General features: G+C 43.7%; 1 protein-coding gene across 4 annotated transcripts in view; it reads right to left on the bottom strand.

Moving 5' to 3' along the window:
- Positions 1-14927, bottom strand: part of LOC145344009 (DENN domain-containing protein 5B) — a 279289-nt gene extending 264362 nt beyond the window's left edge. For all 4 annotated transcript variants that reach the window (XM_080190662.1, XM_080190663.1, XM_080190665.1 and 1 more), the window contains exon 1: positions 14634-14927. In XM_080190662.1, the coding sequence (XP_080046788.1) occupies positions 14634-14730 (97 nt within the window). In that variant the 5' untranslated portion in view covers positions 14731-14927. The remainder of the gene's footprint in view (positions 1-14633) is intronic.
- Positions 14928-25689: the final 10762 nt, after the last annotated feature.

The following is a 25689-nucleotide window of genomic DNA, read 5'->3' as shown; positions in this document are numbered from 1 at the left end:
TGCCTCACAGCACCAGGGACTGGGTTCGATTCCCGACTTGGATCCACGTTCTTCTTGAATCTGCGTGGGTTTCCTCTGGGTGCTCCGGTTTCCTCTCACAGACTGAAAGATATGCTGGTCAGGTGCTTATTGGCCATGCTAAATTCTCCCTCAGTGTACCCGAACAGGCACCGGAGTGTATCAACGAGGGGATTTTCACAGTAACTTCACTGCAGTGTTAATGTAAGTCTACTTGTGATACTAATAAATATACTTTAAAAACTTAGGTATAAGGTGATCTTCATGCAAGATTACCAGAATTTTTGACCAAAGGTTTTAGCAGGAATGTGGGATTATGCTCCGTGGAACAAACTGAACTTTAGCTAGTGATGAGAAGGACACTCCCCATCAGATCCTTTTTGCGTACCTGAGGTATCTGTGCCACCCCACACTGCCCTTGAAGTGGCTACAGGGGGGAAAGAGATGGTCGCACACCTCTTTGTGGAATTTGCCTTTGCAAAGAAGGTCTGGAGAGAGATAAGGCGGTACTTGTCAAGGTTCATCCTGAGCAGCTCTGTGACACAGGACTCTGTGCTCTACGGACTGTTCCCAGGGACACACTGAGACAAACATCAACTGTTGCTGGAGGGTCATCAATTCAGTGAAAGACGCTCTTTGGTCTGCCCAAAACATACAGATCTTCTAGCACAAAGAATTGTCCCCTACTGAATGTTGCAGACTGGCAAATCCTAAGGTTCAGGACTATGTGCTGAGCTACGCACTCAAACTTGGGGGCAGCCACCACCGATGCGCAATAGGGAAACGGCCACTGTGTAAGGGCTTTCAGCCAATGTACACCGAGGGGCTGGTAACTGGGTAAAACCTCTAGCGCTGTGTGCTTTTCAATCCCAACCATATGTAAACATACTAAAGCACCTCAGACTGCAACGTGACCAATGTATACAGTTTGAACAGAATTGTACTTGCAGCAATGAAAATATTGAAATGTTTATAATTTCTCATTGCCAAACCTCAGAGTGCAATTTGATCTCTGGAGAAAATGTGAATATCACTGCACTTTACAAAATATTTCAAGTTGTCATAACAGTAATGTGTTTTTCAGATTTTATATAAATAAAGAATATTTTTGCAAAAAAACTTTCACAATATCTGTTTTCATTCCCCAAACAGTGACCTTGTAGAAATTTCTAACCTTATATATGTGAGATACGGAGACAATTTCTTGAGACAATGGGAACATATCCATTAAAAAAAACAGTAGAATTCAACATTTGCTTTTGAAATTATACAGCATTTCAGTAGACTAAGTTTCCAGCTACCAGATTCCTTCCTCTGTTTGGTAGGTCAGTGACGAGGGGGTTTAGAGTTTGACATTGTTACCCAGAATTAGAAAAGCGTTTCTTTACACATAGGATTCTTGGAATATTCAATGCGTTGCCAAGGGAGCGACTGAGGCAAAAACAATTAAGAAGGGAAAAGTTGGATAAATATTTCATAGGATCATACAATGCAGAAGGAGGCCATCTGGCCCATCAAGTCTGTACTGACCCACAATCCCACCCAGACTCTATCCCCATAACCTCATGTATTTACCTTAGCTAGTCCCCCTGACACTAAGGGCAATTTAGCATGGCCAATCAACATAACTCGCACATCTTTGGAGAGTCGGAGGAAACCCACACAGACATGAGGAGATCATGCAAATTCCACATAGACAGGTCACCCAAGGCCAGAATTAAACCCAGGATCCTGGCGCTGTGAGGCAGCAGTGCTAACCACTTGTCACCATGCTGCCCATTGCCACCATATTGCCTATATTTGAAGGAAAGAAAGATGCAGGGAAGTAAAATCAGTTTCCAGTATAGAGCCAGCATCCACACAATGGGCCAAATCACCTCTTTTTGTGCTGTGAATGTCTACGGCTCTGACGGTACACACAATAAGCTTCATTAGTTGCTAGTCCCTACTCAGCGCAATCCTGAATCATTTCTAAGGAAGAAAGAAGAGCTTGTGGCCTCTTGTTTACAGCTTAGAATGTTACAGAAGTCAAGGCACATCCCTCTCTCTTCAAGAGAAAATTGACCCACACCTTCAAGGATCATTTCTGATTGAAGTGTGTTATGTAGCCCAAGCAGGAACAGGGAATACTTGGGACATAGATTGGGCAGGCTGTAAGCCTGAAATATGTTCAGTTTGACTCTGCATTTCTGCTACACTCAGGAACACAAACCAGTCCAATGCATTATTTATTAGTCTGCGAGTGTCTACTTTGTAAAAGAATATTCAGGTCAGCTGCTGACAGTATACAGATGTTAAATATTCCTGGATTATCTTCCCAAATGAATATGTTTGAAATCTTCTATGCTGCACAGTTAAAAATTCCTCAAAGTCTAGGTTACGTTAACACATCATCGTTAACTACCTCTAGTTAACCTGAAAGTTCTTTGTATTTATGACCCTGTGCTTGCCAGCTTTAAAAAGGAACTACAATGAGTCTGTAACCTATGAACCCGATAAGACTATTTGAAGGATGTGTAGATGCCTCAGAGCTCCCTAGTCTCCATGTGAAAAAATGAGAGGCAGCCTTAGCATTTCCTCTTCCCAGTTACTCATCGCTCAACCCTCCACTGAAGGTGACTCAGTCAATCAGCAATATCCCGAATTGTTGCTAACACCATGTTGGCCAGATGTACCAGGAAGCTCTCTGTTGTGAATCATCTTCTCCTACACAGTGAGAAAATCTCCCCCTTTTTCTAACTTCTCCACCTTCAGTCGACGCTGCTCACTACACTGCTCTTTGTGAGATCTTGCTGTGCACATAAACTGGCTGTTGCGGTCTCTGCATTACAGCAGTCACCAGGCTCGAGAAATATTTCACTGGCTGCAAAGAACACTCGGAGGTTTACGAAAGGTGCTATCTCAATGCAAGTGTCCCTGTTTACACACACAGGTAGGAAGCTTTCAAAATTGGTCAGAGCAATAATAATCACTCCTTAAAAGCGCTCAAAGACAAATCCAATCAATATCTGCAGAAAACAAAAGGGAAAAATCTGGTGGAGAGAGAGATAGAAAGAAAAGAAACAAAAATGATACTTGGATAAAATAAACCTGGAAATAATGCACAAATCAATATTTGGAAATAAATTACAGGTCAAAATTTCTACTGAAGGCTCTTGATCGAAGTCCCTCTTCTTCTTTGAGGAGGTAACTATCCACACTAATGTCCATCTCTTTTGATTTTACTTCTGGCAACTTTGTTCAGCACAGATGACAGAACCATTGTCACTGAGTGGTGCCCCAAGCATCTCTGCTCTGGGTGCCTCTTTAACACAACCCACGCCTGAATGTCATTTTCTCCAGCACCATCTGTGGCCCATTCATGGGATGAGAGCAGCTCTTTATTTCAAAACCGTAGCCACAGACCCGGGCTGCCTAATCCATTCACGAAATGAGGGGATGGAGTAAGGCTTACAGCAACTGTCCTTCAAGCAGGTGACTGGCGTAAGTCTGACATTAAAACGCTTAATTCTTCAGTTCCGTTTTAAAATAGGCTTTCTGAGCTCATCTGCCTTTCTATAATTTGTTTCAGTCTTTGTCTTCAATTCAAAAGCCTCAACGTTTTTCTTCTCTCTTCTCCCTGGTGTTTTTAATCAGGGCGTAATGCCTCAGGTTGCTGTGGCAGCCATTTTCTGATTCATGAGTGAAATGCAATGGCTTCCAGATATCTCTAGGTATCTGGCTATGGAGAGGCATCCAATTTCAGTCAAGCCCTCCTCCAAAATCCATACATGTGTACATCCGGCAAGTACATCTCAGAGTGGGCAAAACCAGACCACTCTTAACATGGGCACGGAGGCCAAGTCTGATGCAGCAACCCTGCCACAGTCCAGGCAGAGATCAAGTTTACAGAGAACCATTTGTGGTTTTTCTAAATCTACTTAGACTGGATTCCGAAACTTCCTTCCGATCATTTCCACTATTTATCCCAGGTCCCTGATCTCAGTAGCTGACTCGTAAATCCCATTTCTCACGGGCAAGCAGCTTAAGGGAGCAGGATTTAACAGTGAAAGAGCGGGTGCTTGCCTCCCATGCTGGACTCCTAGAATTTGAACTAAACAGCATAAAAGCAATAAGGAATTCTTCAACTTCACTTCAATCGCCGAGATTCACTAGAAATGCCTACGAGAAGCTTTGTGGCCTACAAGCCCCCTTCTGACAAACTCCACTATGAAATCCACAGGAAGCAGAGAGCAGGAATATGCAGGCATTGGGAAGGCCATATGCATGAACACTAGAAATAAGAAATGTTATGGTTTTAGGGGATAATGGGGGGTGCGGTGGGAATATCAGAAAGAGGGTTAGATCCAAAGGATGGAAATGACTCCAAGTCCAAGGTATACAGTGTTCAACCAAAACGGAAAAGAAAGGAGCAGGCAAATGTCAATGGCACCTGGGCGTGAAAAGCAGAATGAAACACCATGGCTAGATATTGTGAGAAAAAATCAAAGCTAACAATTAGAGTACGATACTAACCAACACGGAGGACAATTTGCTCTATTAAAGGATCAGAAGGCTATGTTTTTCATTCTTTCATGGGATGTGGGGATCACTGACTAGGCTAGCATTTATTGTCACCCTGAAGTGCCTTTGAGGGGATGGTGGTGAGCTGCCTTCTTGAACCGCTGCTGTTATGTGGTGTAAGCACACCATTTGAACTGCTGGGGAAAGAATTCCAGGATTTGGACCCAGTGACAGTAAAATATTTCCAAGTCAGGATAATGTGTGACTTGGAGAGGAACTTGCAGGTCGTGGTGTTCTCATATGTCTGCTGCCCATGTCCTTCCAAGTTTGGAAGGTGCTGTCAAAGGAACCTTGGTGACTTGCTACAGTGCATCTTGTAGATGGTACACACTGCTGCCACTGTGCATTGATGGGGATGAAGGGAGAGAACGTTGAAGGCAGAGGACAAAGATCCCAATCAAGTGGGCTGTGTTGTCTTGGATGGTGTTGAGTTGAGTGTTGTTGGAGATGCACCCATCCAAGCAAGTAGGGAGTATTCCATTGAAATCATGATTTGTAGACTGTATATACATGAGAACAACAGCAGCAGCAGCAACATGCATTTGTATAGCACCCTTAACATAGTAAACCATTCCAAGATGTTTCACAGGAATGTTGTCAGAAAAATATCACCTGCCACCAGGCCAAAGATGATAATATTAGGAAGGAGCACCAAAAGCATATTCAAACAGGGTTTTATCATGTTAAGGGGTGGACAGTATCATGTTAAAGGGAGTCAGAGAAAATAGCAATGTGTGAGGTCCTCCTCCCAAAATGGTTACAATGCATGTCCTTTTGAATTAGAAGAGTAGAACACATACATAATTAGAAGACTATCATTAACCAGTGTCAGGCACTTTGTATCAGTCGCAGTCACTCTTGGCTCTCTGGCAATAAAACTGCATTCAGCCGTGCATTTAATGACTGTACGTGTGCGTGTGCATGTGGTGGGGGGGATAAATAAGATCTCTTCCTGCAAAAGCATTATAAATAAAGAATCTTGCTTCAATATAAAAATGACAAATCACATATCTCAAAACAAACGGGTTCTGCACAAATTCTATGAAGGTGTAGATAGTGGGGATTGAGTAAATGTTTCACAGCAGCCTGCATTGTGATAAGCCAATGCCATTCTAACTTACAAAGGCTCCAGCCAAGACTGAAATTTATGGATTAAGAAGTAGGTTGAATCAATGCAAAATTATGGCTTATTTTTCTTCCAGTTGCCACCAAAATCCCAACTGATATAGAGTATTCAAGACAAACAAAATGCACCCAAGTTTTTTAAATAATCTTTTATAACATGAAATGGGCTTTATAAATGCAAGTTGGGTTTTTCTCTTACAGGAATCATTTATAGCTCGCAATTCTGAAGTTAGGGGTCTTGCAGCCATGAGACTGTGATCTCAAGCAGGGAGATTAACACGGCCGATGCACCCCCAGCCCATGGACTGTACCTACTATCAAAAGTCGCTTCTCTGTCTTGAGTAATCAAAGTGCAAATGTCCAACAACTTTATAACAAGAGCTGGAAAGTCACTGAGGCCACATCAAAGTGGTAGCATATTGTAGACACACAAGGAATAACTTGCATTGATATAACACCTTTCACATCCCAAAGTGCTTTCAGAAACAATCAATTGTTTCTGAAATGCAGGAAATGTCAATTTGCACACAGCAAGAAGCAATAAGCAGCAATGTAGTGACAATCTAATAGGTTTCTATGACGTTTGTTTATGGATATTGACCACAGAATGTCCCCGCTTGCTGTTGGAATAATACCATAGGATATTTTATATCCACCCCGGTTTAACATTTCAGCTGACAAACAGCACCTCACAGTGCCCTCAGTACTACACTGGATCATAACGTTGTGAACCTGTCAGTTGACTAAAAGCCGGTCCTTCATAATTCTCACAAACCTTTGTTTTAGGTCACGCTCTTATCGCTTTTCCTCTTATATCAATAAAATGGTGATGGGGGGCAGGGAAAACAAGAAAGCCTGGTTCAGCCATTACACTGATAAGGCCTAGTCTGCCCTAAGATATCCCAATCCCTAGTCGATAAAACACGAGTACGTCTGTGCACAGCTCACTTGCATGACTTCAGCAAGCCCAGGAAAGATTTACTACTTAACGACCCTTGCTCGCTGCTGAAGATTGACCTTTGAGTTCAGGTGACGTTTGAATATTATTTGGCCATTGCAAGCAAACATACACACACATGTTAATTTGTGCAACGCGGCCATGCGTGTTACGAACATGACAGCTTCAAATGATTAGAAGCCCTAGTTTTAGCTTAAATGTCAGTGTTTGATAGATTGTTGGAGAGCCCCAGATTTCTGCAGAGCTGCTGTCAAGCTCCATTCTTTAGCAACACAGCAGGAGGTGAAAGCTTCTTGAGCAGCATTAAGCTATACTCTGTCCGCTTGCCCAACAGATGGACTGAAGTATTTTGATATGAGCATTAATATTCAGTCAAACTTCCCCAAATAAGATAGCATAAATTAATTCTACATCCGCAAACAGTTTACAAGACTCCATGCATATAAAACACAACAAACCACAACACATAAACCACATCCCATTCACTCCTACTGCAAACAATTCCAGTATGATTAAACCATACCCCATTCACCCCCAATTCATAGAATTACTGATTTGAATAACATACAAACTGGGATCAGGAGTAGGCCACTCAGCCCTTCAAGCCTGCTTCATCATTCAATAAGATCATAGCTGATCTGACAGTAACCACAACTCTACTTTCCCGCCTATCTCCCAATAACCTTTCACTCTTGCTTATCCACCTCTGCCTTAAAAAAAATCGTAAGAAGCCTCACAACAGCAGGTTAAAGTCCAACAGGTTTATTTGGAATCATGAGCTTTCAGAGAGCTGCTCCTTCATCATGTGAGCAGAGGTTAGTTCACAGGTTTGTGAACTAACCTTCTATTGGTCAGTTCTAATGCCTGTTGGATTTAACCTGGTGTTGAGAGACTTCTTACTGTGCCCACCCCAGTCCAACACCAACGTTTCCACATCTTAAAAGCATTCAAAGACTCTGCTTCCACTGCCTTTTGAGCAAGAGAGATATCACCTTGCGGGTCCTCAATATTGACTCCAGGCTCCATGAGGTCTTATCACATGGGCAAGAAAACCTCCTGCTGAGCACTCCCTCCCTCCCTCACCTAATGAATCAGTACTCCTCCATGTTGAAGAGGGTACTCTTGGAGTCCCCAACCAGGAATGGCTCGGTAGCACCACTAAGAGAATCAACACATGGAATGAACCCCTTTCATCTTGGCCTCATCAATGTTCCTATTGCAGGCATATCTGTCCATGACTTCTGGGAGTGACCGCTACACAGTCCCTATGGATACAAGGGCCATCTTTGCATTGAGGGCATCATCCATCATGGTGTTAACCGGGATAGATTCAGAATGGATCTAACAGCTCAAAACTGACCATTATGAGATGCTGTGGGATATCTGAAGTATCAGAATCTTATTCCACCACAATCTTTAACCTCTTGGTCCAATATATTCCTCACGCTACCTTACCATCAAGACAGGATGAATCCTCGGTTCAGTGAAAAGTCAGGGACATAATGCCAGACAAACCTGAAAATTAGATGCCAAACTACAACACAGGACTACTTACATGCTAAACAGTGAGAGCAGCATGCAATAAATAGAGTGGTACAATCCCACAACCAACAGACCAAACAAAAGCTTCGGTACAAATTGTGAGTCAAGGTGGACAATTACACAATCAACTGGAGGGAAAAAAACTCCTTAAGAATCCCCGTTTCAATGAGAGTGGAGCCGACTCGGAAGGCAGACGGGGCCTGGGTTTAACATCTTACCCAAAAAGCCGCATCTTGGGCAGTGCAGCACTCCCTTGATGCTGCACTGAAGCAGAAGGCTGGATTTTGTGCTCAAATCTCCAGGGTGGAAATAGAATGCACACTTTCTGACTCAGAGGTGGAAGTGCAACCAGCTGAGAGCCTGCCAGAATATTAAACAGTTCACAAGGTCTGACAACGCAACAGCAGAAATAATCTGCACCCCTGTTAGAGAAACTCAGCAGCTGGCATCATGCCAATCTTTTGTGATAGCCAGCAACTGATGGAATGGGAAAATTATATATACAGTCAGCAGGGCTGGCTCAAATACCACATCCCCTGCTGGCAATCATAAACTGCCTCAGATAGCGGCTGTGTACAAATCTCTGCTCCAGGCTTTACCACCAACAAGGCCAAAGAAAGCAAAGTTGGGAAAAGGAAATATAAACAGTGTGTTCAGAAAGGTCGTAGCTTTGTGTAATAAACACCATTCATTTAAACCCCTTCTTAACTGGAGTCTTTACAGGATCAAAGTACTGGGATAGCAAGACACAGCTGAGAGCAGCGACATTTCATTCTGCATTGCCGAGTTGTGAGTGGGAAGAGGGACAGTTCATTCAGCCTCTTGTTCTGCTGCTCAGTCAGCCAATCTGAGCTGATGTCCATTTTAACTGCACCTTTGGTTCTAGCTCTTTGCCAAGCAAAAACCTCAGCTCTGAAATATCCAATCACTTCCCAGCCTCAGTGTAAGGGGTGGGGTAGGGGCGAGAGAGAGAGAGGAGTGAGATTTGTACCTTTGTCTTACCATTTGAGTGAAAAGTCACTTTCCTGAATTGCTGAATCTGAATACCATCAATCCAAGAATCAGAACATCAAATTATTATTAAATGGCCTGGCTTTAATTTAAAGATTATATCCCCTCGCCCTGAATTTCTAGAAGAAAAGTTTATCTTCCCTATTAAATCAAGTTATCATTTTAAACTGAACTAACCAACCCCTGGAGCTGCCAAATGAATGTAACAATCCATTATAATTTAACCCTTTTCAATTCACTTTGAATAGGGGGTGGGGGGGGTGATAGTACTGCCCGGTAAGGGATAGGCAACATGCAAGGCATGGGGCAAAGTGTGGCACACACACATACATAGACAGACAGACATAAAGACACACACACAGACCTCAACTTTGGCAGTAGCTCAAGGCACATTGTTTAAGCTTTAGCTACATTTGCTGTTGGACTCAAGGCATGGGAAATAAAGAGCAACTTTGTTCAAAAAAAGCATAAAACAGAAAAGGTATTTGGTAATGATAAGTAAGACTTGGTAAAAACATGAAAGATAATCAGATACAGAATGTTTCATTTTTCCAATGCAATTTAGAAGAATCCATAACGTCAATATTTGTGAAACAACACAACTTGGAGAGTCCCTCATGCATCATTCCATGTGTTGAAAGACTTACTCAGTATTTGCAAGCCTAATTTCCTACCCCACCCCCAGCAAACAGAAGAAATCTGTTAGACACACTTTGATACCAGAGAACAATTTAAAGATTTGTGCTTAGGCTGTTGTTTCCTTGAGAGGAAATATATTAAAAAATCTGCTCCCCAGGGAAGAGGGTATATGCAAATCAAATACCACTGTTTTGTACAGAAAAACAACAGATTTGCTCAGAAAAGGCATCAAGTTTCATATTACAAGATAGCCCTATCCACCACAAATCACATCTGCTACCCTCTCCCCCCGACTGCGCCCCCCCCCCCCCCACCTCCTCCCCACACCTACACACAATACTAAACTGGGAGAAACCCTTTGAAATGTAGCTCCTTTCAGCAACAACCCCCGCACACATTGCACACTCATCAGCTAGACAGACTCAGTCTACCCTAAGGGTAATTGTTACATGACCAAAACACATTAGTCTCTAAAGCAGCAGACAAGCAACACACACCAAGCCATTATATGTCCTTCATGACATATCACGAAGTGCTTGGCAGCCGATGATTTTTTTTCTCTGGAGTTTAATGTGGGGAAACTGCACACAGCAGGACTGAACAAACAGTAATGGGATAACGACTGGATAATCTATTTTTAGTGATGTTGTTTGAGAGATAAATGTTTGCCAGGCCACCAAGGAGCATGACTCTGCTCTTGCTCAAATGCTGCAACAGAATCTTTGCCATCCATCCAGAGAACTACACTTCAGACAGTGCAGCACTCCCTCGGTGGACAACTAGAAGCAGCACTGTAGAATTTGCACAACTCTCTGGAATCAGAATCGGACCCATGACTTTTGGACACAATGGCTGGGATTCTCCAAACTCGCCCATATTTGGGATTCTCCAGTCCCACTGCAATGAATGGAGATTTGCCTGGGTGCCAAATTCTCCATTCTGACTGGCAGTGGAAATAGGGATTGCAAAACTGGAGAATTCCAGCCAATATTTCTCAGCAGCACAAGTCATTAATTAACATGTATAAACGCTCAATAAAAATGCCTTCACTTTGGCAGCTCAATAGCACGAGTGGAATGCATCTTAATGCGCCTGAAAAATATATACAATTTTAATGCGTATAAATTAAAAAGTTTTCATGCACCAACTTGGACCTCAAGCTAAGAATACACCGGAGTGATTCTATTTACAAGATGTGTAGGTTACGAAGATATGTAGATTAGATGGATTGGCCATGCTAAAATGCCCCTTAATATCAGGGGAATTAGCTAGGGGAAATATATGGGGTTACTGGGATAGGGTCTGGGTGGGATTGTGGTCAGTGCAAGCTAAATGGGCTGAATGGCCTCCTTCCGCGCTGTAGGGATGCTAGGATTCTATAAGCCATGTTCTGATAATGATGAACATTCCAATTTTCATGCTTTTAAAACTCTGTAAGCTGCAACATCAGCCCAATATTAGTCTTGCCATTATTCATCGCAGTCAACTGGCATTTAAAATAACTAATTGTCCTCCTACAAGCTATGCAATTCAGAGTTGCTGAATCTGAATACCATCAATCCAATAATCAGCACATCACAAAATTATTATTCACTCTGGAATGGGAGGAAGTGGCATGCATTAGGCCAGAGGGAATGCAATGACATTCCTTAGTCGCATAACTTAGCCACCCAGTGTTAATGATTTGAGCTATAAAATGCAAATACCTAATAGCCCTGGCAAGGCAGTCACTGCACTCCATCCATCACCAGAAGGATCCTTTATTAATTCAGGTAATGTGCATCATTTTTGCATTGCAGAAATGATGTGCACCTCTTAAAGTAAACCCACTGTGATTCTGCACCACCATTGTGCAGTGCTGCAGGTTGTTCCGTCCAAGTGGTTGAGCTTGAGCTGAGACACAGGGCAGGATATTCAGCTTGACATTCAACGGTGGTTAGTTCAGCATCTTTATCACATGGTTCAATGCGGCAGCATTAAGGGAAAAGGAGCAAAATCCTGATTTGACTGAAAATCCAATCAGCACTATCTCTGCATTTCTCTCTGTCTGAGGTAGAACTAAATCTAATTAGTTCAAACCTGGATGATTTATTTGTACATCACAGCTTATTTGCAAACGGATAATATTGTTCTGTTGGCTCAGAGCGTCAAGAGCATTTTGAGGCGATTGTCTCACTTCTCTATAGTATTTATGCTTGCTGCACTCCTGTTCCACAGACTGTTACCTCCTCTCTGATATTGCCTTGGCTAACACATTACCTCTGGCAATCCATTCAGTCATGAAGGGCATCGCAACTTCACCCAATCCTGTGCTCACTCTACATCCTTTAAACATGCATTTTCCAGTAAAAATTGACCAATAATCATTGGGAAGGAGGGTTTGGCCAGCTTAAAATGCCACTTGTTGGCACCCAGCCAACTTCTGTCAACTCCGCACAGGCCAGACTAGAATGGTCCTGGGAATAAATTCATTCATTCACTCACTGAATTGCTGGGGATCGATGATGACGTCATGTTTAAGCTGGAGGTACGACACCGATCACTGCAATGTTGGTTTAGTGTGACACAATGCACTGGGCATCCATTTCAATAACTGCAACCTTCTGGAAGCTCAGTAGGAAATGATGAGCAGGAGTAGGCCATTTAGCTTGAATCTGTTCTGCACTACAGATAGCAGTTAACTGTACTGTATAATCCTTTCAAGTTCTGTGACCTGCATAATCATGTTTAGAAGAGTTTAGTGAATATAGTAAAATGGAAAAAGAAAGATTTCCTTTGCGCATACACTGCTTTGGGATCACAGGATGGTCCAAAGCACTTTAAAACAAATGAAATACTTTTGAAGAGTAGTCATTGTTGTCATGTGGAACGCAGCAGCTAATGTACACATAGTAAGATCCCACAAGCAGCAGTGAAATAATGACCTGAGAATCAATTTTAAGTGATGTTCGTTAAGGATTGACATACTCAGCAGAACATCAGGGATAACTCCACAGCTATTCCAGAATCAGTGGTCACAGTCTGAAGATTCAGATAGACCATTTAGAACAGAGATGAAGAGACATTTCTTCACCCAAAGAGTGATGAGTCTGGAATTCATTACCATAGGATGTAGTTGATGCCAAAACATTGAATGTATTCAAGAGGCGGCTAGATAAAGCACTTGAGCAAACGGGATCAAAGGTTATGGAGGGAAAGCAGGATTAGGCTATTGAGTTGGACGATCAGCCATGATCGTACTAAACGGTGGGGCAGGCTCGAAGGGCAAAATGGCCTCCTCCTATCTTCTATGTTTCTAAACATTGAATAGTACCATGGAATCTTTAACACATACTTGAGACAGCAAATGAAGTCTCAGTTTAGCATCTCATCCAAAAGCTAACACTCACCCATGGCTGCACTGGAGCACCAGGCCTAGATTAGCTACTCAGTCTCTGCAGTGGGATTTGAACCCACAACCTCCTTTTGCAGAGGTGACATTGTCTCCAACTATGCCAGGGTTTCATGATAATCAACACTTCTGTTACCATATTTGCCTGAACATTACACATACATATTTGTTTGTTTAAAATGCTGAACCACGGCAAAAGTACGCAGACAACACCACTTACTAATGGCCTGAATTCCACCTGACCGGAGACACTAGCTCTCTCATCAAATTACTTTTAACCCAACTCCCAACGTAAACAGTTCAATATATCCAGGATCAATTTTACTCGACAAAGTATTTGACTGAGGAAAGTAGATAGGTCCAACACATGCAGCACATTTCTCCACTGTTCTGAGAGATCTCCTTGTTTAAACATGATGGCAGGTGGGGATGAATCTGAGAAAGGGACAGTAATGTGGCACTAACAGCCAGACTCATTCTATACTGCAGCTAATACTGTGGAAACTACTGGTTTTATCCCAATCCTTTACTGGAACATCAGCAAGGGTATCAACGTCTGCATCTCCAGAAAAAATATTGCCGAATTTGCAGGATTTAGTCCTGAAAACACGCGTGAAAATTCCATGTAATAAAAGGGAACTGTTCATTCACTGCTAAGCAGTGGGCTTAAGAGTGCATTTCAATCACAAGAAAGCCCTCTGCTCCCAGCACATCCCTCACTAAATTCTCGGACCTCAACCAGGGCAGTGATACATACATACAGACACCCTAGTTTAGAGAGTGGTGGCGGTGGTGGGTGGGGGGGATACATTTGAGACAAGAGAGATTTTGATCCGCAATACTAAACTACCCCCCCCCACCCACCCAACCACCACCACATACCAGTGCCGTCAGGCTGGGATCAGGGCTCTACCACGATGCCCCCCTTGGTCAAACAGCCCAATGACCAAGACCACCTCAAACTCACATATTCAGGGTGTCCTAGAAGGAGGCTTGGCAACGTACGTGAAGCTACACCCCAATAGGAGGTAGCTGGAGAAAGAGTAGAGCCAAAGGGGAGAAGATGACAGAGGGGTTAAAATGAATGAGACTGACTGCAAATCACACAGAAACGTACACACCAGAACCCATGTGTGAATCATTCTGCCGGAATACTACAACAGAAGGGCCAGCATTGACACAAACACTCTATATTTAACCCAACTGGATTGTAGTTTACAGTCACCCCTGCGAATGTTTACAATCATTGCAGTGCCTCTCCACCCCACAAAGACCCCCCCCCTATACACACACACACACACACACACCCGGGCACAGCCCAGCTCGGCTGGCAGCCCCACTGGCATCGGCTGCTCTCTCTTCCCAGCCTCAGCCCCGCTCACTCACCCGAGAGCTCGTCAGGCTCCAGCCCGCTGTCCGTGTCGATGCCGGCCAGCACGAAGTAGTCGGCGAAGCGGCAGGATCCCGAGCTGGAGCTGGTCATGTTGGCGGCTCTGTAGTAGTTGTTGTTGCTGGGCACGGGGGCTGAGCTCCACACCGCTCATTCTCTGTCCGCCTTGCCCATGGCAGGATCTGCCTCCCGGGAAAGGGAAGGGAAGCGAGCTTCAGTGCTTGTCCTCTCGCCTAGCGCTGTGTTTCTGAGCGTGTCCTGCCTGCTCCTCCTATCTGCGCTGTGTTCAAGCTCTGTTCTCAATCTGCAAACCCAATCCTCACTGGATTCTCTCCCTCCCACTGCTCTACAACCCCAGCACACTGACGCACTGCGGGCGCCACTTTTAAACCAGGCTCTGATTTTTTTTAATTCACTGGAACAAGCTACTAGGGGTACGATTTTGTATTTTAAAAAGCATTTAGACAGTTACGTAGCAAAATAAGTATAGAGCGATAAGGGCCAAACGCAGGCAATTGGGATTAGTTTAGTGTTTAAAAACTGGGCAGCAGGGACAAGTTGGGCTGAAGGGCCTTTTTTCATGCTGTAAACCTCTCTGACTTCTTATTAAAATGTATTGGGTTGGAGCCATGGATGACCCTCACTCAGGGTTGCCAACGTGTCAGGATTGGCCTGGAGGTGACAGGGATTGAAGATTGACTTCAGCACACTCTGACCCTGAAGAAAAATCATAGAAACATAAGGACAGGGGTCGGCCATTCAGCCCATCCAGCCTGCTCCAGGGTCAAGGCTGACTGGGCACCTTTTACCCATATTATCTCCCTAACCCTTTAGGTTATTGTTAATCAATCTACCAATCTCGGCTTTAACCATACTCAGTGACTGAGTTTCCACACCCGCTGGGGTAAAGAATTCCAAAGATTCACAACCCTCTGTCTAAAACAAATCCCCCTCATCTCGTTCCTTAGCTGCATCTTCCTTATTTTGAAATTGTGCCCCCCTGATTCTAAATTCCCCAGTCAGGGGAAACATCTTACCTGCATCTACCCTGCCTATTCCTTTAAGTATTTTATAGTTTTTAATGAGATCACTTCTCATTCTTTGAAATTCCTGAGAATACATACTCAATTTACCCAACCTCTCTTCATAAGATAGTCCCACCATCCCTGGAACAAACCTGGTGAACCTTCCAATTGCTTCTATGGCAATAATATCCTTCCTGAGGTAAGGGGATCAAAACTGCACACAGTGCTCCAGACGTGATCTAACCAAGCTACTGTACAATTAAAGTTTGGGGAATTTATTTGCTACCCTATTTGCTTTGAAGAGATTTGTTTATTAGTTATACTAATATTGGATTTGAGAATAAATCATGGTTGAGACATTTCCAGTTGGCATGGCAAGGTAGCACATGGTGAGGATGGACACAGGGAAGTGCAGGGATAAAAAGGGGAAGCTATGGTGTTGTGAGACTTCTTACTGAATCATAGAGTCTCCAACGGTGCAGAAAGATGTCATTTGGCCCATCAAGTCTGCACCAATCCTCTGAAAGAGCATCTTACTCAGACCCTCCCCTCCTCCCTATTCCATAACCCCATGCATTTACCTAACCCGTACATCTTTGGACCTTGACAGGAAACCAGAGCACCCGGACAAAACCCACGCAGACATGGGGAGAACATGCAATCTCCACACAAATAGTCACCCAAGGCCGAATCGAACCCAGGTCCCTGGTGCTGTGAGGCAGCAGCACTCCCCACTGTGCAGCCCAAGTAGTGACAGCCTTCAGGAATACAGTTCACCCTGAGTTCACTACCCTCAGTTAGATGGTCATGCGTTCGGACCCCACTGAAAACTTTACCAGGTGCAGTGCTGCGGGACTGCTGCACTGGAAGAGGCCAATATTTAACCCTCAACCAACATCAAAAAGACATGGATTATCTTGTTATCGAATTGCTGCTTCTGAGGCCTTGCTGCATGCAAAGTTGTCTGCTGCATTTTCAGATTGCATTTTTTAAAACAACTTTCACTCTGGGAACTCATAGCTCATGTCCAACAAATGCATTCTCACTCCAATTGGAAGCTTGCATTTATTTAGTGCCCTTCACATTTATAACTTTCTCACAATGAAATCAACACAGGAATGTGAGACAGATGGTGACGCCGTTAAGGAGGAGGTGGAGGAGTTTAGGGTAGAAATTCCAGAGCATGGGGCCCAGGCAACTGCTGTCAGAGTCACCAACAGTGGGGTGAAGGGAAGGGGAGAGGCTGAAGTGGCTGACTGGAGGAAGGGCAAGCTCACGGGGCTGGAATGGGGTGCAGCTAGTGGAAGTACAGAAATAGAGAGAGAGACAAGAAAGGATTTAAACACATGGGTGTAAAGGTCAGCATTGGTGTGAAGTATTCTCACCCTTTGCATGGGTGTTAAATGGGTGTAGAGTAAATTAAGTGTGACAGACTGGATAATGAGGCAGAGCGAGCCTCTGTCTTTTCATGAGTCAGTCTCAGACTGCTTTCAGCTATTGTCAGGCCAGATCATATTCTAACTCTGGATGGCACGTCAGCTGTGTCTCAGTGATAACACTCCCTCCCCAGAATCAGAGTGTGCCTCATTCCAGAGACTTAACCACATTTTTTCGGCTGGTACTCCACTGCTGTTTTGAGGAGGTCCTCAGGTTGGTGTAAAAGGTTCCATGATACTAGTTTTGGAGGAAAGCTGAAGGGTTCTCCCAGCATCCTAGCAAGTATTTATCCCTCTGCCAAACTGATCACCTGATCATTAACTCATTGCTGTTTGTGGAAGCTTGCTGTGTGCGAGTTGGTTGCTACGTTTCTGAAGGAACAGTGGCTATAGAGTGGCATAGTGGTTAGCACTGCTGCCTCTTGTGCCAGGGGCCCAGGTTTGATTCCGGCCTTGCGTGGGTTTCCTTCGGGTGCTTTGCTTGCCTCCCACACTCCAAAGATGTGCAGTTTAAGTGGATTGGCCACGGTAAATGCATGGGTTATGGGGATGGGGTGGAAGGGAGGGCCTGGGTGAGATGCTATTTTGGACAGTCAAGTGCCTGAATGGCCTCTTTCTGCACTGTAAGCTTCCTATGGTTTTAAAAAGTACTTTACTGGGTCTTTTGGGATATCCTGGTGTTATGAAAGACACTTCTTAAATACAAGTCTGCGTTTCTTTCTGATTCTACATCATTTTTTCGGTCTTTTTAATGTGTTAAAGCACATTAGACTAAGTCTAGGTTGGTGACACTTGTAGCTGCATAAACAATGAACTGCACAACCCGATCATTCAGTTCTGTCATTTACTATGTTGAACAAAACCTGTCCAGGCATTTGGTTTTTGTGAGTACTCTCCAGTGCCATTTTGTTTCTTCTTTTGTCTTTAATGAGTGTGACTAATTTATTCTCGTGGTTCAGGCTCTTGTCTACTATATCACCCTGCTGAAAGATATTGACTTGAGTTCATGTGTATCACTATGAACATCAAGTTTTGTAATGGACAGCGAGAGAGAGAGAGATTTGCTCTCCAAACCAACATTCTGATTGCAAATAGTTGTTTTAGAGTCAACTGAAAATGAAGTGTCAAAACAGTGGGGCTCTTTGGCATGTAGAGAGCATTGATACAATCACTAGTCAGGAAACAGCTATTCAGAACATGCTTCAACAGGGCAATAATCAGGATATTGGAAATATATTCAAGTGGCATTATGTAATAAGAGGATCTTGCATTTGTATAACATCTTTTACTTCCTCAGGACATTCCAAATACTTCGCAGCCAATGAATGGATTACTTGTGAAAACAAGTCACTATAGTTGTGTTAACAGACACAGCATGCCTCACACTCTGTTCTCAGTCCATACTCTGCTGTGGGGATTGAGTTGGCTGGGATGCACCCTTGGGTTGAGGAGGTTGGGGGGAGGTTGAATCAGAGGCAGTTCCATTCCTGATCACTGTCCAGTGCCCATGTGGGATCCTTGAGAATCAGACTAAACTGTGATGCCCACTATGGTTGATTAGCTTATTGATACTTACACGGAGAATGGTCACTTGGGCAAGAAATGTAAGACTTGCCCTGTGAAACCATACTCCAGAGGAATTCGCACCTTTGGAAGAGAGATGGAGCAAGTTTTAGACACACCCACTGTGTCACTGAGGGAGTTCATCCTTGAAGAGGGTTTTCCAGCCTTCCAGTAAATACTGCACCTGCAGGCATGACAGTACTGGTTGTTGCTGTTACAGAGAACAACTTGGTTCCTGCACACAGTCTCAAAGCAAGATATTCACTGGAAAAGATTTAAAAAACATTAATGAGCATGTTAGCCTTGGCTCAGCTCTTGGCACTACATCTGTGAGTAGATGGTCACCATGAACCAAGAACTTGAGCATGAAATCTGGGTTGACTCTGCAGTGCAGTGTGGAGGGAGTGCTGCGTTACTGGAGTTTTTTTTAAACAATCCTACAAAACTGTTGGAAGAAGAACAACCAATCCTTCAACCAACATCACTAAAACCTGATTATCAGCTCATCATCACATTGCTGTTTGTGGGAGCTTGCTGTACGTAAATTGGCTGTCATGTTTCCCACATTACAATAATCTTCTTTTTCCTTTGGCAGTCCCTCAGGTTGGAGGATGACTGGCTTCCATTCCAGGGAGGTGGGGTTGCTGAATAGTCCAACCCTGCCAGTGGATTTGCAGGATTTTGCGGAGACAATCTTTGCAGGGATTTGAGGTGTCTGCTGTACATTGTCCATGATTCTGATGCATACAGGACAGCAGGGACCACGGCTGCTGTGGAGACCATGAGTTAGATGCTGGTTTGAAGTCTCAGATTTCAAACACTCTGTTCCTCAAGTGTCCGAAGATTGCACTGGCGCCTTGGCGTCAGTGCTGTATTTCATCGTCGATGTCTGCTGGCGCTGAGAGGAGGCTGCCAAGGGTATGGGAAATGATCCATCTTGTCCAGAGGCACATTGTGGATCTTGATGGTTGGGGACAGTTTTCTGTGGCAGGAGCAGGCTGGTAGAGAACCTTTGTTTTCTGGATGTTTAGTCTGAGGCCCATTCTCTCATATGTCTGGGTGAAAGCATTAACAATGGTTTGTAGCTCAGCCTCTGACTGTGCACACACACAGGCTTTGTCTATGTACTGCAGCTCGATGACAGAAGTTGGGGTGGTCTTAATTCTGGCCCGGAAGCGTCGGAGGTTGAACAGTTTCCCACTTGTCCAGTACGTTGGTTCCACTCCAATGGGGAACTTCAGACTGATGGGATGGAGTGTTGCAATGAGGAAGATGGAGAAGAGTGTTGGTGCAATGACACAGCCCTGGTTGACCACAGTTTGCACAGGTATTGTACTGTGGTGATTCCATTGGTGCCCACGCCCCATGAGTGAAGAAAACAATAAAATCTCAAGGAGGACGGAGATAGAGCAAGAAAATGGTATTGAGGTAATAGATCAGTCATGATCTCACTGAATGGTGGAGCAGGCTTGAAGGACTGAATGGCCTACTCCTGTTATTTCCTATGTTCTTATGTTCTCATGTACTTCATTAGAGTAATTGAACTTTGGGGTGTGCCGAAGCCAAGAATAGCTCTAAATAAATCTAAGTCTTATTTATAGCAGGCTTAAGTAGGGCAAACCAAGAGCAACATTTTCATGCTTTTTTTGAGTTTGTGAGTATCCAGCTCTTAATATCTGTGCAAGTAAAACAGAGAAGGCTGGGAATACTGAGCAGATGAGGCAGCATCCGCAAAGGGAAACAGAATAATTGGGCAGAATCTTCCTCTCAATACACAGAGTGCTGACTGAGGCAAGAAAACTGGCATGTAGCTCTCCAGAGAGAGTCTTGTTTCCTGACTCTCGCAGGATTTTGGATCTGTGTTGCTTTTCATGCTGATGGCTCGCACAGGCCATCTCATAGAAAAGGGAAAGAGTGGCTCAAAAGCATGTAGAGAGTAATCCAGAAGGGGTGGCATGGTGGCACAGTGGTTAGCACTGTTGCCTCACAGCGCCAGGAATCCAGGTTCAATTCTGACCTCGGGTCACTGTCTGTGTGGAGTTTGCAGGTTTTCCCCACGTGTGCGTGGGTTTCCTCTGGGTACTCCAGTTTCCTCCCACAGTCCAAAAATGTGCAGGTTAGGTTGATTGGCCATGCTAAATTGACCCAAGTGTCAGGGGGATTAGCATGGTAAACATGTGGGGTTACGGGAATAGGGCCTTGGTGGGATTGTGATCGGTGCAGACCTGACAGGCTGAATGGTCTCTTTCTGCAATATAGGGATTCTATATTTCAGATCATCTGCCACTGAAAGCCTTTGTTTTATTCTTTCATGAAATGTGGGTGTCAGTGGCAAGGCCAACATTTGTTGCTCATTCCTAATTGCCCTGAGATTGATTGGCTTGCTCAGAGGGCAGTTAAGAGTCAACCACATTGCTGTGGGTCTGGAGTCACATGTATGCCAGACTGGGTAAGTGTGGCAGATTTCTTTCCCTGAAGGACATTAATGAATCAGATGTGTTTTTACAGAAATCGATGATAATTTCATGCTCGCCATTACTGAGACTAGCTTAATTCCAGATTTATTAATTTACTAGTGCAATATCTCCATGGCACCATGCTCCCCCCACTATCACCCTTCCCCTATTCATATCTTTATTTTCTCTGGGATTGATGATTCCAATGCACTCCTGGTCAGCCTTGCAGAGTCTAAAACTGAGACCATCCAGAACTCTGCTGCCAATGTCAAATTATCTCAAATCAAATTCTGTTTATCCATCGTCCCTTTGCTTACTGGCCTACACTAACTCTTAGTTAGGCAATACCTTGATTTCAAAATTCTCATTCTTACTTTTAGATCCCTCCATTGCCTCACCCTTCTCTACCTCAGTAACTTTCACAGTCATTGGGTCAAAATCCTGGAACTTCCTTCCTAACAGCATGGCAAAAGTTCTAACTACACATGAATTGCAGCGAACTAAGAAGGAAGCTCACTGCCAACTTAAAGGGCTATTAGGGATGGGCAATGAATGCTGGCCTAGCCAGCAACACCTATATCTCATGAATGAGTAGATTTTTTAAAGTCTCCTGTGTATTCCTCTGAGTTATATACTCTTCTAATTTTGGCCTCTTGTGCAGTCACAGTTTTTAATTGCTTCATATTTTGTGATTGTGCTTCAGCTGACTTGAGCCTAAGCGCTGAAATTCCCACCCTACATTGTCCTTGTCTCTTCCTCTCATTCTTCCTTTAAAATATTCCTTAAATATACCCTTTTTGCCAAAGCTTTTGATCGCCTGCCCTAATACCTACTTACATAGTTCAGTGTCAGGAATTGGTTTGCTCCTGTTCATGTGAAATGCCTTTGGAGCATTTTATTAGGTGCAAGATACTATACAAATACAACCTTATGTTGTTGAGAAAGCAGTTTGAGAGTGAGAAACATAAATCAGCACATCATTACACACTGTTCAAAACAGCTTGTGACCAAAGATGTGGAGAGCAGTGACAGATGGATTGGCTTTCACCCTGTCAGCAGTGCAGGGTTCCCACCTACATTAATAATACAGCTGGGATCAAGGACGAGGGTTTGCTGTACACATTGACATCAGGAGGGTGAAGGTTCGGTGAATGACCTCATTAAACTCCTATGACTGATAACAGAAATCAACGCTGATCAAGCATCCCATTGCACCATTTGTCTTCGAAACCAACTTGCACCAGTTGTGTGTAGTATCAGACCAATCAGACCAAAACCATTTGCAATTATAAAAAGCAGCTGCACCAAAAAAAAGCAAGCAGGGACTGCAAATATTATAGGAAAGACAGTGCTGCACACATTTTAACAGGAAACAAAACTACATCTTACTGTATTTATATACATTGTCCATTACATTGCTGGTTATTGTTTAAAAATACTGTTTAAAAATGCAGATGCAAGTTTCAGTTTTACTTGCAGACCAGCTATTCAATGAATGCGCTCCTTATTAATGAGGATGACCGGATATACTTTGCCATGGTTTTTAATCCTTCTCCTATTCTCTTCCTCTGCACCCTTACCCATTAAAGCAATGACTGTTTGCTTGTATCCACTCCAGTAACTGCTGATCTTTTGATGACCTGATCAAATGACCATTTCTCATGTGTGAGTATGAGGGGTAAAACGTCCTGCATTTATTTGATGCCTTTCTTGATTCCATGACATTCCAAGGTGCTTTATAGCCAATTTGGTTATTTTTTGAAATGGAATCACTGTTGTAATGTAGGAACAAATGGCTGCCAATTTGTGCACAGCAAGGTCCCACAATCAGCCATGTGATAATGACCATGCCATCTGTTTCAGTGACAGTTCAATGATAATTATTGGCCTGGACAATTCCCCAGCTCTTTTTTGTAAGTGTTAGGAGACCATTTATATCTCTCTGAGAGAGTGGAAAAGGGTGCTCTGTTTGTCTGAAAGATGGTGCACCCCCCCTGCCAACACCCCTAGCAGAGCGCACCCCTTCATTGCTGCACTAGAATGTCAACCTCAAATATGGGTTCAAATCTCCACAGTGGCATGCAAACCCATAACCACTGGCACAAGGAGTGAGAGTATTACTGAGCCAGGTTTGAGATCTATTTCACTGGAATCCTTGCTTCATTCCCTCCACATCCCCCACCACACATACCCCACTCCTCCTCCCTCCCCCCCCTCACCCCCCACTCCAACCCCCCTCCCACCGCCCCGCTCCAATTCCTTGGAAGGCATTGATGCTCACCTGGAATATGGTTTAATGTTCTAATGTTGTAGTAAGTAGACAGGAAGTGTTGCCAGGCAATCCTCCCATGCAGGACATAACATTGATTATCCAATCATAGAATCATAGCAACTCTACAGTGCAGAAGGAGGCCATTTGGCCCATCGAATCTACACAGACAACAATCCCATCCAGGCCCTATCCCCCTAATCCCTCATAAACTATGCATCCCGGGGCACTAAGGGACAATTTAGCATTGGCAATGCACCTAACCCACACATCTTTGGACTGAGGGAGGAATCCAGAGCATCCGGAAGAAACCCAATCAATAGAGTACATATCGTCTCCACTCATATATATTATTGTTCCTTCAGTGTCACTGGGTCAAACTCCTGGAATTCCTTTCTTAAAAGCACTATGGATGCTCCTACATCTCAGGGACTACAGCGATTCAAGAAGGCAGATCACTACCACCTTCTCAAGGGCAAGTAGGGATGGACAATAAATGCTGGACAATAAACAATGGACAATAAACCCACAGCCCGTAAATGAATTTTTAAAAGACTACTGGACACAGGGAATCTCCAGAAGGAAATAAAAGCATCCCAGAGGCAAAAGAAAACAAATAACAGAGAACAGTATTGCACAGGAACAGGACCTTCAGCCCATCAAACCTTCACTGACACTTAATACCTTTCTAAATGAAAGACTTTTGCCTCTACACACTCTATATCCCTCTATTCCCTGCCTGTTCATGTATCTGTAAGATGCCTCTTAAATGTTGCTATTGTATCTGCTTCAATCATCTCCTCTGGCATCACATTCCAGGCACTTACCACCTTCTGTGTAAAAATCGTGCCTCTCACATCTCCTTTAAACTTTCCCACCTTAATTTAAACTATTGTCTCCTAGTAATTATGATTTCTATCTTTGGACAAATAGTTTGGACTAGTATTCTTATTTCCCTGTTTTACTGATGGTACCTTCTGGTCTGGGAGCCTTGCTTTAGAGCTGTGTAAGAGGCTGTAAGAATCCCACTGTAGGATTGCATTAGGAACCTTCAACTTTGCAGTTGCCGCTTGCCATCTAGAATGATGATATAGAGATGTCGGCGTTGGACTGGGGTAAACACAGCAAGAAGTCTCACAACACCAGGTTAAAGTCCAACCAGTTTATTTGAGAGTAATCCCACAAGCTGGTAATCCCACAAGTACTCTGTAAACTGTGTGTGACTTTATTTGCCCTTCTCTGATCAGAACCTTCCACACACCTGACGAAGGAACACCGTTTCCGAAAGCTTGTGAGATTACTATCAAATAAACTGGTTGGACTCTAACCTGGTGTTGTGAGACTTCTTACTGTATCTAGAATGATCACAGCTTTGTGAAATGTTTAATATTCATGTTTATCTTTCCTTCAATATTAACTAATACTGCAAAATATAAAAGCAGTAAAATGCTGCGAATGCTGAGAGTCTGAAATAAAACAGGAAGTGTTGGAAATACCCAGCAGCAGCCCATGGTTGAGATACATCCTGCAAATTTCTATGCTTATCCCATGTTGCACCCAGAGTGAGAGGAGATTTGATAGAGGTATTCAAAAGGAACGGATCTGGACAGAGGAGTTGGGAGAAGTTGTTCCCAGTTATGAATGGATAAAGACAAGTGGTATGGTAATTAGTACTGCTGCCTCAGAGGGACCTGGGTTCTGGCCTTGGATGACTGTCTATGTGGAGTTTGCATGTTCTCCCCACGTCTGCATGGGTTTCCACCAGGGGCTCTGGTTTTCTTCCACTGTCCAAAGAGGTTAGGTTGATTGGCCATGGTAAATGTCAGGGGGATTAGAAAGCTAAATACATAGGGTTATGGGAATAGGGTTTGGGTGGGATTGTTGTTGGTGCAGGCCCAATGGGCTGAATGGCCTCTTTCTGCACTGTAAGGAATTCTATGAATTTTGACAGTAAAAACAAGAGGGTACCGACTTAAAATAATTGGCAATCAAAAATCACAGGAGGAAAAATGTTTTCCACACAGTTTGGGTCTGAATTGTGCTGCCTGGGAATGTGGTGGAGGCAAATTCAATCGAGGCTTAATAAAAATAAATCCGACTGCTATCTGAAAAGGAAGAATGTGCGGAGTTATAAGAAGGCAGGAGAACAGCACCGAATGCATTTGCTCATCTGAAGGGCAGGTGTGGACACGGATGGGTCGAATGGCCTCTTTCTGCACTGTCACAGTTGTGTGTTGTAGGATGCTGGAGGATTGTAGCTGGCAGGTCAACGTGCGGTGGAAGAGCAAGGGGCAAAGTCTGAG

This window comes from Carcharhinus amblyrhynchos, chromosome 6 (genome assembly GCF_965287045.1).
Source record: "Carcharhinus amblyrhynchos chromosome 6, sCarAmb.v2.hapA, whole genome shotgun sequence".
NCBI classification, from domain to species: domain Eukaryota; kingdom Metazoa; phylum Chordata; class Chondrichthyes; order Carcharhiniformes; family Carcharhinidae; genus Carcharhinus; species Carcharhinus amblyrhynchos.
This window is presented reverse-complemented; position numbering and strand designations above follow the sequence as displayed.